This window comes from Marmota flaviventris, chromosome 9 (genome assembly GCF_047511675.1).
Source record: "Marmota flaviventris isolate mMarFla1 chromosome 9, mMarFla1.hap1, whole genome shotgun sequence".
In the NCBI taxonomy this organism is placed as follows: Eukaryota; Metazoa; Chordata; class Mammalia; order Rodentia; family Sciuridae; genus Marmota; species Marmota flaviventris.
Genome location: NC_092506.1, coordinates 103,248,249 through 103,263,937, shown reverse-complemented (window position 1 = coordinate 103,263,937; position 15,689 = coordinate 103,248,249). Strand labels below are relative to the sequence as shown.

At 36.7% G+C, this 15,689-nt stretch overlaps 1 protein-coding gene across 3 annotated transcripts in view; it reads left to right on the top strand.

Annotated features, from left to right (window-relative positions):
- Ddx6 (DEAD-box helicase 6) overlaps window positions 1–12,697 on the top strand; it is a 31,545-nt gene extending 18,848 nt beyond the window's left edge. For all 3 annotated transcript variants that reach the window (XM_027930486.3, XM_027930484.3, XM_027930485.3), the window contains exons 11-14: window positions 2,404–2,467; window positions 5,954–6,055; window positions 6,975–7,157; window positions 8,285–12,697. In XM_027930486.3, the coding sequence (XP_027786287.1) occupies window positions 2,404–2,467; window positions 5,954–6,055; window positions 6,975–7,150 (342 nt within the window). In that variant the 3' untranslated portion in view covers window positions 7,151–7,157; window positions 8,285–12,697. The remainder of the gene's footprint in view (window positions 1–2,403; window positions 2,468–5,953; window positions 6,056–6,974; window positions 7,158–8,284) is intronic.
- Window positions 12,698–15,689: the final 2,992 nt, after the last annotated feature.

Sequence of the window (15,689 nt, the reverse complement as noted above, 5' to 3'; positions counted from 1 at the left end):
AGGCATGCACCAGTGTACTGGGCTGGGTTTGGTGTTTTTTTTTTGTTGTTGTTGTTGTTTAATTTATTTTTTAGATGTGGTTGGACACAACACCTTTATTTCACTTGTTTATTTTTTTATGTGGTTCTGAGGTTCGAACCCAGGGTCTTGCACAAGCGAGGCAAGCGTTCTACCGCTGAGCCACAACTCCAGCCCCATGGGCTGTTTTGTTTTAATATGCCTCCAAATGCCCTGAATTTAAGAATAGACTATTCTTCGCTGAGGGTATAGCTCAGTGGCAATGAAAGGCCCTGGGTTCAATCTTCAGCACCAGGAGGAGAGAAAAATAGTATTGTTCTTTAGTAGCAAAGGCCCCTTCATTATAACACTCCCTAAGGTTCAGTTATCTAAAAATAAAAAGGGGTAATGGTATACTCATACCTTAGAAGGTGCAAAAAGATTGAGAATAATGTGTGAGTAAATGTATTCTAAGCTATCAGGCGTGATAGAGAAGTGAAATTTTATTCCTTTTTCCTAGGTAAGCTCTAGATGTGCATTGTTGCATACAATAACCACATATAGAGCGCTCACCTAGCACATGCGAGGCCCTGGGTTCGATCCTCAGCACTACATAAAAATAGATATTTTAAAAAATTAGTTAAAGTGAAAATTAAAAATTAGGGGCTGAGGTTATGACTCAGCGGTAGAGCTCATGCCTACCACATGTGAGGCCCTAGGTTTGATCCTCAGCACCACATAAAAATAAATAAAGATATGGAATCCAACTACAACTAAAAAAAAATATATTAAAATAAAGGACAGGCTGGGGTTGTGGCTCAGTGGTAGAGTGCTTGCCTCGCATGTGTGAGACCCTGGGTTTGATCCTCAGCACTACATAAAAATAAACAAAATAAAGATATTGTACCCATGTATAACTAAAAAAATTAAAAAAAAAAAAAAAAAGGGCTGGGGCTATAGCTCAGTGGTAGAGCGCCTGCCTCACACTCATGAGGCACTGGGTTCAATCCTCAGCACCACATAAAAATAAATCTATTTATTTATTTATTTTTTTAAGGAAAATTAAAAATTAGTTTCTTAGACAAATTAGCAATATTGCAGGGGCTCAGTTAACTACCTGTGGCTAGTGACTTTCATATTGGAGAGTAATGAAGAACATTTCCTTTATTACAGAAAGCTCTGGTCTAGATTTTTAACTTATTGTTATAATAATTTCCTCTTATCTGCGGAGGTACCACGATCCTCAGTAGATGCCTGAAACTTCATAAAACCATCTCTAAATACTGTTTTTTCTATATATTACACACTTATAGATTAGTCATGGTGATAGATTAGTAATGGTAATAAAATGGAATAATTATGCAATAGACTATAATGTCATATTACTGATGCCTCTCAAAATATCTTACTATACTAAACTCACCCTTCTTATAATGATGTGAGGTTGTTAAATGAAACGGGGTGAATCACATAGGCATTATGAGTGATGCAACTTTGGCTCTTACATAAGAGTTGCTTGAATACAGGCACTATGACAGTTGATCTGATAACTGAGATAGCTAAGTGATGTGGGTAGTGTATACAGTAGTATGTGCACTGTGGATATATGGACAAAGGGATTGTTCATGTTCCAGACAGAGTGGTGCAAGATTTCATCACTCTTCAAAAGGGCGTGCAGTTTAAAACTTACAATTGAATTTCTGGGGTTTCTTATCCATTTAATATTTTTGGTTTATTTTGCTACATGAAGAAAAACAAACTGAAAAGGCAGGTAGACAGTCAAGTCAGACAAAGCAAATGGATTTAGTACCCTTCCATCTCTACTCTTGGAATCTTATTGGTATGAGATTAATATGGGTAACAGACTATGGAAAAGCAAAACAAAGGATAAGACTGAACTACTGTATATGGTCCCCAAACTGATAGGTTTCCCCCCCCCATAAAAGTTAGTATAGACTGATTAAGACATTAGATTTGGTTTTGAAGGGACCTTAATGTCATGGGCTAGGGATGTAGGTCAGTGGTAGAGTGCTTACCTAGCATGTGCAAGGTCCTGGGTTCGATCCTCCATACCACAAATGAAAGAGAAAATAAAGCTTAATGTCATGGATCATTTTGGTGTAAAGAACTGATTGAAGCGAGGTGTATTGGTGCATGCCTATAATTCTAAGGATCCAGAAGTCTGAGACAAGAGGACCACAAGTTCAAGAGCAGCCTTGGCAACTTAGCAAGACCCTTTCTCAAAGTTAAAAGGTTAGGGGTGTAGCTCACTAGTAGAATGTCCCTGGGTTCAGTTCCCAGTACCACAGGAAATTAGATGTTAAAAAAGGACTGGTTAGGAGACACAATGACCAAAAATTTGTGCTGTGTATTAGTTTTAATTAAATGGAGTGCTTTTCTTCCTAGGAACATCGAAATCGTGTGTTTCATGATTTCCGAAATGGCTTATGCCGCAATCTTGTTTGCACTGGTAAGTATTTTTTTATGTTTCTTTTACCTATTGTTTTTTCCCCATACTTCTGTTTGCTTTTTTATGTATCATACAATGTAGCTTGTGATGTAGACCAGCATAGCCTACTACCACTTTGAGAATTTCTGAAATTAAGAATGAACCTTTGTTAACCCCCAAAGTTGGGCTCCTTATCTGAATCTGCAGAATACTTGTCTGATATCTATCTATCTATTTATTTATTTTTGTTCTTTTTAGTTATACATGACATAAATTGTATTTTGACTATTATATATGCACAGAGTATAATTTCCCATTTTTCTGGTGAGCACACGCCCTATCACTGGTCATGTATTTATATATAAACATAGGAAATTTTGTCCGATTCATTCTACTGTTTTTGCCATTCCCATCCCCTCATCCTTCTCCCCCACTGGCACTCTTTTAAATTATTTTTGGAATTTGTGTTTTGTTGTTTATTTTTTTTAACATTTATTTTTAGTTGTAGTTGGACACAATACCTTTATTCTCTGTTTATTTATTTTTATGTGGTGCTGAGGATCGAACCCAGGGCCTCGCACCTGCTAGGCAAGTGCTCTACTGCTGAACCACAATCCCAGCCCCAAGAATTTGTGTGTTTTTTGAGTAGTTTTAGCATACAGGAATGAGCTAACACAAAAAGAATACTAAGAAATTCCGTATGTTTTTTGAAAAGAAAAATAAAAAAGAAATTAACGTGTTTTTGAAGTTGTCTTTTTGTTTTTCCTCAGAAACAGACTAGTCTATTTTGGTTTATTTTGCTACATGAAGAAAAATAAACTGAAAAGACAGGTAGACAGTCAAGTCAGACAAAGCAAATGGATTCAGTACCCTTCCATCTCTACACTTGGAATCTTATTGGTATGAGATTAATAATCTAGTGTATATTGCCAGGCGCATTGGCTGACGCCTATAATCCCAGTGGCTCGAGAGGGTGAGGCAGGAGGATCACGAGTTCAACGCCAGTATCAGCAACAGTAAGGCGCTAAGCAACTCAGACCCTGTCTCTAAATAAAATACAAAAATAGGGCTGGGTGCCCCTGAATTCAATCCCTTGTACCAAAAAAGAAAAGAAAAAAACTAGTTGTAAAATGGAGCACTTGGAATTTGAGATATATATACAGAAGAATACACTAATTTGTACAATAATTGATTAATTTTGCGTATGTATACACTCAAACAACAGTCACTCAGATAAAGTTTTAGAATATTTAAAAATCTGGATTTTTATAAAAATGCTATTCTAGAAATAAACTTCAATATTTTTCTCCCGGAATATTAAATTGTGGTGATTGACAAAAAGAAAGAAAGTGATTACAAAACATCTTGCATATTTATAGTGTCTTTGCCTTACATCTGAAAGGACGATTGACCTTTAAGTATACTTAAAATATAAGTAACCTGATTTAATGGAAAAGATATTAGACTCCTTGAGTTCAGAGATTAGGTTCCAGTCCTTTTTTGTTTTGTGTTTTTCCTTTAAACTTCTAATTGTGACCTGGGGCAAGTCCTATTTTCTCTTTCATACTGTCTCAGAATTTATAGAGAAATGGTACCAATTGTCATCAGGCATTCCCTTATTAGAGAGTGAATTACTCTTTTTTTTTTTTTTTTAATTTGGTACTGAGGATTGAACCCAGTGGTACTCAATCACTGAGCCACATCCCCAAGCCCTTTTTTATATTTTATTTAGAGACAGGGTCTCACTGAGTTGCTAAGACTGGCTTTGAACTTGCAATCCTCTTGCTTCAGCCTCCAGAGCCACTGGGATTACAGGTGCCCAGCAGTTTTTCTTTAAGAAAAGGAATTTGAGGCTGAGAAGCTATGGATTCAATCTCTAGTTCCCAAAAATAAAATAGTAAAAGTTCTTAGCATTTGCACATTGAAAAGAACTGTTACACTGGTTAGTTGGTTTTATTTTTAATAGTTAATTACATGGTTGCCCTCAGATAAGGTTTTGGAATGCTAATACTTTGTCCTTTCTGTTTTTTCAGGATAGTGTGTAATATATAAACATTTAAATTTTACCCTTTCTTCAGGGAGCAGTGATTTAATCAGACACAAAAAAAACAAACAGCTTTAAGGCAAGGCTTCCACACTTTTTCTTTAAAATGCCAGGTAGTAAATATTTTAGACTGTACACAATATGGTGTCTGTTTACAAGTAATCTCAACTCTGTCATTGTAGCTCAAAAGCAGCCTTAGTACATTAATCAAAGGGCGTAATTTTATTGCAGTCAAACTTTACTTACAAAAAAATATTAGTTGGGCTGGATTCAAAAGAGAGGAAAAAGTGATGAGCAAGTATGAAGTACAAATAGTAAGAAATCGTAAGTGTTCATTGGAATGCACAGTAAATTATTAGCTGTGAGGTAGTTTGAGAAGAGATGTAATTTTAATTAGCTTTATAACCTGGGTAAGTTTTAGACCTGCAGAAGAAGAAATTTTAAGTTAGGTGACTGGGATTTTTTAAATAAATGATCCATAGAGGGCCTAGAAGGTAAGTTTGAGAAAGAACAAGTGAATGAGTTTGGTAGAAATGTATTAGAGAATTAAATTAGGACCAACTTGGGGACCTCAACTGTCAATTTAGATTTTATCTAATAACAATTTTTTTGGTTGGAGGTTGGGTGCCAGAGGTTGAACTACGGGGCACTCAACCACTGAGCTACATCCCCAGCCCTGTTTTGTATTTATTTTTTATTTTGAAACAGGGTCTAGCTAAGTTACCAAGCCTGGCCCCAAACTTGCCATCCCCTTGACTCAGCCTTCCAAGTAGCTGGGATTAAAGACATGTGACACCATGCCCAGCTGTCATGGAGCTGATAGAAATAATAGCTAGGTTTACTTGTTTCTATCTAGGTCTCCACCCACAGAATTTGAACTAGCTTAGTAATTATGGGTCTAGAAAGAAATAGAAGGAATTTTGCCCATTAGCTTACTTCAAGTCTGTTGTAAATCATTTAGCAGAGTGGAATGAATGCTAAACAAAACATGCTGATTAGTGAAATTATCTCTTTTTGAAGTAAAGTATAAATCTTAGATTAAATGCTAGAAAATAGACTAAAGGAAATTACTGTTTACTCCTGAGGCTTCTTTATGAATTTAATATACCAGTCATCACGGTCGTGTTCCTGCATTTGTGCAATTACCTTAGGCCATTATTTAAAACTCACTTACAGGGGCTAGGGATATAGCTCAGTTGGTAGAGCACTTGCCTAGCATGTGAAAATCCCTGGGTTCAATCCCCAAGACCACCAAAAAACCCCACAAAACTTATAGGAATGGAAAAGGGTAATTTGTGAGTTGTAATCATGAAAGGTATTGTCAATAATTTGCAAGTGCATGTTAATAACTGAAATTTTAAAACTTAGGTTACAAGAAATGTGTTTAAAATATGGTGTCAAGAAGAAGCATGTTGAAATTAAAAGGTATAATAGAAATTAATCTTTTTATTTGTTTTTTAAAGATCTGTTTACCCGAGGTATTGATATACAAGCTGTGAATGTGGTAATAAATTTTGACTTCCCAAAGCTGGCAGAGACCTATCTTCATCGTATTGGAAGATCAGGTGAGGAAGAGAAAGAGGATGGTTTGTGGGAGTTGGTTTTTGAGAAGTGTAATTACTAAAATTTTGTTCCTTTGTGGAACAGTATAAGGGTTGAGTTTGTAGCTCAGTGGTATATCACTTGCCTAGCATGTACAAGGTCCTGGGTTCTATTCCCGGTGTTGCAAAAAATATATATATATAAAATACACTATCTACTATAACAGTGAATTTACACTAATTCAGTCATTTGATTAAAACTCCAGTTTCTAATTCTAAGTAATTTATTAAGAGTTAAAATGACTACTTATTTTAAGATGAAATTAATGTGAAAACTTGACTCATTGGATGGTACTGTGACTGTACTGTTCAGTGTGTGTGTTTTGGCAACTTTTGATGATGTGAGCATCTATTTTGTCACTTGAAGAAGGTAAAATAAAATACAGTGGTTTCTCAGTATCCATGTGGTTTTCGTTCTAGTATTTCATATGAATATCAACATCTGGGTGCTCAAGTTCAAGTCTCTTGTATAAATGGCATGGTATTTGGCACAGAACCTGTGCACGTTGTTCCAGTATACTTAGAAATTTTCCTTAACTTGTTTATAATACCTGATACAATGGAAGTAGTAGTTATACTATAGTATTTAGGGAATAATGGCCAAAAAAAGTCTATACACACTCAGTGTAATTAGACTTTTTTCCATATATTTTCAATCCGTGGTTGGTTGTATCTGCAGATGTGGAACCCATAGATGCAGAAGGCCAACTGTACTATTTTGGACTGAGATCTGAAGATAACCTGGTAATGAGGAGATCATAAGAAATGTTTTCTTACACTTAGACTGGCACTGAACATAGATTTTAATTCTTTGTGTTTTTGCCAGGTTAAAGACTTATGCCTATGTATGTATTATATTTAACTTTTTTTTTTTTTTTTTAAGGTCGCTTTGGTCATCTTGGCTTAGCCATCAACTTGATCACATATGATGATCGTTTCAACCTGAAAAGTATTGAGGAGCAGCTGGGAACAGAAATTAAACCTATTCCAAGCAACATTGACAAGAGCCTGTATGTGGCAGAATACCACAGCGAGCCTGTAGAAGATGAGAAACCTTAACAAGCATGTATGTACTTAACAATAGTGAAGTGAGCAGAACTTTTAAATGTAAAGGAAAGAAATAAGAGTCTTTTTTCCTAGGGGAAATTTGGTATGCCACCATGTATAATTGCAAATAGGGTTTAAAAAATTAACATAAATGGCATAAAGCAGACATTGCTTAGGTGAGGTAGTACTATCATTAGAGAATATATTAGTGATATTCTGGAATGTAGCTTCCTGATGAGTGTAATAGCAGTACTTAACACACATTTGGATTCCAAAAATAAAGTTAAAAAAAATTATGTATTTAGTTTTGACAGTTATAAAGATGGCTTTTTAAAATGCCCACTCTGATTTCCTGAAGAGCCATCTTTTTTTATCTTCATCCAATTTAATTTGACAATAATTTCAAACCCATAGTAAGCATATTAATATAGCTTAAAGAATTCTCAAATTATTCTTTTCACTTTAACTTTTTCCCTAAGTTAAGTATCACTGCAAAACCCTTAGACAAACAAAACTACAAATATTTGTTAGTACTTTGGCATACTATTCAATTCATTTAAATCAATATTTTTTTGAGTTGTCGATAGACCTTTATTTTATTTATTTATTTTTATGTGGTGCTGAGAATTGAACTCAGTGCCTCACACATGGTGGGCAAGCACTCCACCACTGAGCTACAACCTCAGCCTTTAAATAAGCATTTTTTCCTTGATGTAATTGTTCCTAATGAGGGCTGCAACATGGACTTTCAGGATCTCATTCTGTCTCAGGAATAGCTAGGAGGAGTTCATTAATTGTACCCAGTGGATATTCGGATATATATTCATTCTCTCTCTCTCTCTCTGTATTTATGTGTATATATACATATATATATATTTATATATATATATACACACACACACACATACATACACCTGTATTTTATTTATTTATTATATGGTGCTGAGGATTGAACCCAGTGCCTAGCACATGTTAGGCGAGAGCTCTACTGCTGAGCCACAACCCTGTCCCCCACCCCCAGTGGATTCTACAGTAAACAAAAATTCAGTAGAAACTACTAGACAGAGATTTGGAATGAGAATTGTGAAATGTATATATCCTAGCTTTCACAAATGTTAATTTTAGATTTCTCCACTCTTTCTGTAGGCTTTATGACAAAACTACAGAACGCTCCTTTGGATCTGTGACACATCATTTTTTGGGGGGTGCTCTTCTCTTTGTGGGTTTTTCATCTTCTTTTATTTTGGAGCTATGAAGACTTAAAAAGCTCAGACATTTTTCTTTTTTTAACTGGTGAAGAGGAAAAAAACTGAAAAGAAGGAATATACCTTTTTTGTTCCACTGGTTTGCACTGTGTGCTGACTGAACATTAGTTGCACTAACTGCTGGTTTTAAAAAAAAAAAAATGTTTTTTGGGGGAAAGGGGACAAGGAAGGAGGAAAAAGAAGAGAAGGGGAGAAACCCTAAAAAGAGAAGAATCTTGAACACACAAGCTTGTCTACAATTTCAAAATTCTCCAACAGCTGACTCTTCAAGTGCATTTCAACTTCTCCCTAATTGCTCATCCGTTTTTTAAGCCTGAAGAGCTTATTACTTATTTGTGCGAAGTGCCTTATGCTATAAGACCATTCAGAATATCATCTTTTAGACGCAGCCCGAGGAATCCACAATTTTTCTTCCTTTCTTTTTTCTTTCTTTTTTATTTTTAAATTTTTTTTTATTTTTATTTTTTTGTCTTTCCATTTTGGTTTCAAGTTGAAGTCTCTCTCTTCCCTTTTTACCTAGTACCGAAACCCAGGGCTGAAAGATGAAACTTACTAGTAATGTTAAACACCATTTTCTTTTTCTTTATGAGGAGGAGTTGATATGCAACTGCAGTTCATCCGCACTGTAAATACATGTATTTAAAAAAAAAAAAAAACAATCCCAAGTAAAAATTTCTTCTGGGCTGAGTAGATACATCATCGCTCCCAAAGGAAAGAGCAGTCTATCATTGCAGGAGCCATATGACAAGCCTTTGTGCTCTATAGCAGAACACTAAAGACTGGTTTACATACGCCTCCATTAGCAGTATGGCACTTGATGTGTAGACGTGATGTCGGAGCCTTGACCCTCTTTCCTCTGTGGCAAAGTGTGTCCCATAGAAAATTGGGTGTGTATACTTGTAAAAACTTTGTAAATAAGTTTTTTTCTGGGTTCATATATATATATATAATATATATATATATATACATATATATATATTATTTTTTTTCTTTGATGAAGGTTGCTGGGATTAAGGGGATTAGAGTGATTATGGGAGCAGCTAAAGATGAGAGGGGCTCAGTTTTCTGCAACACTAAATTCTAAAAAGGAGTACTTTGGCCTCTACTGTAGAAACCAGACATCTATGGGACCCTGTGTTAGAAAAGGGACCCAGAGGTCTGGAATGCACTGTTTGCTGCCACACTGTCACATAGTACATTTGGAGTAGTCTTCACCAGAGAGCAAGAAAACTTAAAAAAATCTAATTAAAGGTGATTTTTTTTTTTTTTTTTTTTTTTTTGAGAAGCTCTCTGATTTTGCTTCTTCCTTTATAAAAGTTTGAGGAACTTTTTCAAACTCTGCAAAAGGGGGCAAAGATTAATCTGTGCAGTGTGGGAATTACGTTAAGTAGCAGTGTCTTTGAGCAGAATATGTATAAAGCATGGATTTGCATTTCAGAATATTAGCCAGTATCAGCTTTGGTAATGTTAGCAGTTCTGGAGCTTAATTTTTCTGTGGATCATCTCCTGTAGTGTATAAATGCGTTGCCCTCTGCCCACCTTGATAAATAAACTTCTGCAGAAATGGGCAACCCCTGAGAGCTGTTAACTTCCATGCTACAGAAAGCTGCTTGCTATCCTCTTGTGTTGTGACAAGAATTGTTATGTCATTTTGCATTGTAAATTGCTGGCAAATGCTTTACAGTCAGTAGTGTTGCTTTAAATTGCGCCCCTCCCAACATGCTTGATGTTTGGCCTGATCTCCAGGCAAAAGGAGTGAGATGAATCAAAACCAGTGAACTTTTTTTTAAAAAAATGTTTTTAATTCCCTTTTAACCCAGTGTACTAGGTCTATCAGGAGGCATCTTAGGGAGGAAAAAAAGCAAAAAAACAAAAATTTTTTTAAAATTGATTTCCATCTTCCATTGTTTTTCAAATCCCTAAAATATTACAGATAAATCCTGCATATGCTTTCATGCTCAGTTCATCTGGAGAAAGAAATCAGTTAATTGAAGTTGCTTTTTTGACTCTGCCTAATTCTAAGGAAAACTATTTGAGACTTGCCCCAAATTGCTTGGGGATCAAAATCCTGCAGATGCCTCCTGATCAGACAGCCCTAACTCCTTAACAGCTGTAGCAAGAGCTGCACAGTACAAACCCAAAAAGAGCAAGCTCCTTTATTTGGCATCCAAGTCACATATGCCCTATCTAGTCAACATTGGTTAATAAATAAAAACCCTATATTAAGGAAGTAACTTTTTTCCAAGGGGGAGGGAACTTTAAAGTTGTCATCTTTTGACCAACATATCTTGGCCTTGTACTGATGCAGCTCTCTTATATCCCCCTCCTGCTGCCGTCTCTGGCAAGATAAGAGGGATCATTCATGTAGAACAAGAAAGGAGTATAAATGCAATTTTGTGTCTCGCCAGAGAGCCTGTGGGTAACTAAACAAAAAGCAGTCTTCTTTGTCATCTTAAGACTGCTGGCTGGTGCCACATGCCTGTGGGTCCCTCTTAAAGCACAGACTTAAATTGAAAGTATTACTGAAGTACAGCCTCTTTTGAGGAAGTGGCACTTAAAACTATCTGGGACACCACAATTGGACACTGTCTTTTAGACAGCTGTCTAGTTTTGGTGCTTGACTTGAATAGGAATTATTAAATGGAAAGATGCTCTAAAGACTAGGTCAAAGCCTAGTCCTTTTTTTTTTTTTTTTTTTTTTTAATCCCTTATAAGGAGCATTGTTACTATTGGAAATTGTCTTCAGATTCTTTCCAGTTTTTGTTTTGTTTTTGTTTTTTCAGTAATGGTTATTTTTCTTCCTAGTGGTTCATTTGGATGAGAACTAGGCCCTGTTTTTATTATTAAAACTACATCCAATTCGTGGTTTAGCTTTCTGGTCACGTAGTAGTGTAGTGGGTTATGGATCATTTATTACACACCTTGCTGCCTCTGAGCCTGTTTTGTTTTTCTCTTGTGTTCTAAAGTGAAACTTTCTTGCCTTTCCCTTTGGTGTGGAATAAGTTTACCCTAAAATGATCTTTGATGGAAAGAAGTGAGGGAGAGGAAAACCAAAATATATTTCCAAATTATTTTCAAGTTGGTCCAAAAGGTTGGGGTGGGTGGGTGGGAGGGTGGTTAATCAGTATTTGTTTTCAGAATGAGATGGGAGCATCTTTCCTCTGCTTTGTGTTTGATACCATCATGCTTGGTTAAAACAAGACAACTCAGCACAAAGCCTTGAGTGTAAATTTTTGGAATCAAAACATCTCATTCTGATCATTTGGTTTAATTTTTTTTTTCTTTTTTTCTTTTCTTTTTTTTTTTTTAATGTGGGTGGGAGGGGAGGGTACTGTGTCCCAAAGGGGAGGGTGTCTGCACTAAGGATTTAGAAACACTTTGGAAGCTCATAACCTCATCAGAAACTGCCTTTAGCCACACTCCTGACCTTCTAGATGAGTAACAAAAAGATGAAATAAGTTCTTGGGAATGAAGCCATGTTATTTTAATTTGCTGCGTTTTCCAGTGTTCTATGTATCTTTACAGTTGTTATTGTGGAATCATTTTCTTGCCAAATATCTGTCAAGCAAAATTATTGGCCTCGTGGGAGCTGAAGTAAATCAGCTTTTTGGTGAACTTAATGTGTACTGGTGAGCTTGTGTAGTTCTTATATTCATAAAGATGGGTTCTTTTTTTTTTTTAACTCCCAAAGAAAAGCTATACTCTCTGATCTGAAAACTCATCTTTGGGGTAAAGAGTTAAGTGTCCAAAGGTTTTAACTTCATGAGGTCAGAGGGAGCTAGCCTGGAACCTGGACTCTGCCCCTCCACAGCTGACAGATTCCAACAGAAGTGTATTTAAATTCTCCAGTAGACAATGCTGGGAAGGGCAAGGGAGGGGGTAGGGCTGGGTTATTAAGATGCAGGCTACTGTATTTTAACCAGTGATTGTCGGGGAGGGGTGCCTGGACAAAACAAAGTCACTTCCCTTTTTTTTGAAACAAAACAAACTTGAAAAAAAATTTTGGTTTGGTAAAAAGCGGGAGAAAATTCTAGTGTCCCTAGCCACAAGGGACCAGTTCCACTGAGAAGTGAACAGTGGAAATTCAAATTTGAAAATATTTGGGGAAAGGGAAAATTGGCTTTCTTTAATTGGCAAGTGTTCCAGTGGGACTGTTTTTGATGGGATGTGTTATGTTGTATGTACCAGTATGTAGACCAGAGTCTCAATTGAGTTTATAAGGTTCAGAAAAGATGGTTGGTAAAAATCTTGATTTTTGTTAATTTATCTCAATAAAAGCCCACTGGAACTCCAATTGTGTGTGTGCTGTATATCCTTGACAGCAGGCTGCATGTCTCAGTCTGAGAACATTTTACTTAAGTAATTCATATGGTGAAGCAGTCAGATGTTTTCAACAGTATTTCTGTGAGTCCCGATGACTAAAATCTGAGTGTTCATCTATCCTAGATAGTGTCCCGCCATACGTTTACAATCTTCATAGCCTAAATAGAGAACCCAGTAATCAGTTGGGAAGGAGGGAGATGTCCACAATGTCAAGGGATTATGTCATTACCTCCCAAAATTATTCTCAGGCATAAAGCCGAGCACACCAACAAAAACTTAAGAGAACTACAGAACACTGATGAAAGAAATCAGAAGACTTTAATAAAGAAATTCAGACACAAAGCTTCTCACACAGACCTTACCACCCCTCCCCTCAATAATAGATAACCTAATATTTACGATATATGTTGAAAACCACAAAATATGAAGGAAATCAGACCTAAATGAATGGAGAGAGCAGTAATGGTCATGGATTGGGAAGATACTAAGGTGAGGTTAAATTTGATCTGTATAGATTGTGTTCCCAATCAATCCCAGCAGGCTTTTTTAGTTTTTTAATCTTTTATCTGGGGCTGACCTTGAACTTGGAATCCTATGCCTTAACCTCCTGAGTTGCTGAGGTTAGCGTGTGCAACTGGTGTGTTCGACTGCTACATGTTATTTAAACAATTGCAATACACCCCTATCTGTTTTTTTAAAAAATGAAAACCTAAAGATATTAAAAACTTGGAAAAACAATTTGTGACCTTGGTTGGGTTCTGCAGAAAGCAGAACATGCTCTTACAATTTAGTTCCAGTAAATTCAGAATTCAAAGAGATTGGCCAAAATTTGCAGCTGGTACATAAGAAAGTCAAATTGGGTGACCTGCCTTCAAACTGAGTTCTTTGACTAGGAAACCTTTTAGACTTATGAAGTCACATAAGGGGACAAGCCACCAGTCTTTCTAAGGTGTAAGGAGAATCCATGTGAAAATCACTTAGGATTATTGTACAGGCTGGTATAAGGTCAGATTTCCTTGGGAACAGTTCCTAGATGTGTCTATATTTTCCATTCTGATTACACTAATTACAAGATATATCTGCCTTCCCAAGTCTGTTCTTATCTCAGTCTCCAGAATTGACCTGTATGAATCATGTTAACATTTCTTCTATTCCCTGGCTTCCATTTTTTTGCTGGCCAGGGGTTCTCTGTGGAAATTGAAGGGAAGAGTAAGGTCCTTTGCGTCCCTAGTTAGAATTAGTGTCCCTCCAGTTCCCTACTTATAAGATTATCTCTGGCTGCTTTGTCCCTCAGCTATGATAGGATCTACATGACCCTATCCCTCATTTTCTGCCACTGTCCTCCCCTTGTTAGGTTCTGCTACACTTATTACTTTCTAAATAGATTGTGTATAATAAGCTTGGTTGCAAGTGTGTCATCTTTTTCTGGTTGGAACCCAAATTGACAGAGTAATTGGTACTAGAAGTGACCCCAGGAAACACTTTGAAAATGAAATTCTGGGGTTGAGTTAGTCATATCTGATGAGCTCAATGATGTCTTTATGAGGGCTGGTGGAGGAACAGAGGATAGAACCTGACTAATTCACTGCAAATGATGGTGTCACAATTCAGATTTTGACTGGGGATATGGTGGAATGAAATGCAGGTAAAAGGAAAGACATGGGGAAATGGGGCTGTGGTGATTATTACAGGGACAATAGGTCCTCAGGCACTTACAGAATCAGAAAATTAAACATGCAATCAACATTCAAAGAGAAGAAGGCTTCCTTGGGAGTTTGAAGGGCCCTCATCTTGAGCTAATTGATTACCATGTCCCTAGGACTGAAATAAACAGCAGCTTAGGAAAGCTTTACTTCCATCTGTATAAACAGATCTAGATAGCATAGAGGGAATTGACAACCTCAGCAACTGACCGAATCCACAAATTAATTCCCTGGCCCACAGAAATAAGAAACAATTTGACAGAAAATGCTAAATGGAAGCAACTAGAACTGCCTCTATCAAAGTAGTAAACCAGAAACAATACCACATTCTCTGAAAAGATTGAAGAGACTAGTGCTATCAACAAAGACTCATTTAATGCGTATATTTGGTTTGTGCAGAAGAGGCTAGGAGACTGACAGATTATCAAAAAAATCAGGAGGTGACTTCAACTGCTGTTCCAGATGTTTGCTTTGGTAGAGCAAATCAATATGTCCCCTGCCACCTGTTCACAGCTGTTGTAGTGAAAGCCTTTTTTCTTCAGACTTGATAGTAATAACTGTCAAAAGCAGTTTTCTTTCAGCTGATGGGACCAGTGATACAACTTTATTGTCCTATGCAGGGGCTCTATTACTCCTCTAATCACCTCTGAATGCTATAGATTATCATGCAGGTACACTGTATTATGGAAATACAGAGCAGGATGTACCATTTGCCCTGGATACTTTACTAAAACTCAAGCATATAGTAGGATAGGAAATAAATCCCACTGAAAATCCTGGGCTAGCCTCTTCAGTGAAATTTCCAAGGTTTCAATGGACTTGGGCATGTTGCAAATATCCCATTCTATGTGAAAGACAAATTGCTGTATCTTAAGAAAGACGTCTTTGAGTGTTGGTAGCATTAGATACTTTGAGTGTGCTAACTTGAACCTGTTCACTGGGAAATCTGACTTGCTTTGCAACACATATAGGTGTTATCACAGGTAGTTCTGACATTAGGGGTCTTCTGATCCAGCAGAGCCAATGATCTTAAAGTATCTGGCAGATAGGGTTGCTTTGTGGAGATTTTGCTATACCCCTTTAGGTGAATGACTGCACAGACCTTGAGGGTTTTTAAAGAAAAGTTATTCCATCCTCTGTAATATTATTCCCCTTTTGAAAAATAGCTCTAGTTTGCCACCAAGACCTTAGTAGGTAGAGCCTGACTATGAGACCACTGAGAGTCACCAGGTTAATATGTAACCTGAGCTGCCCATCATG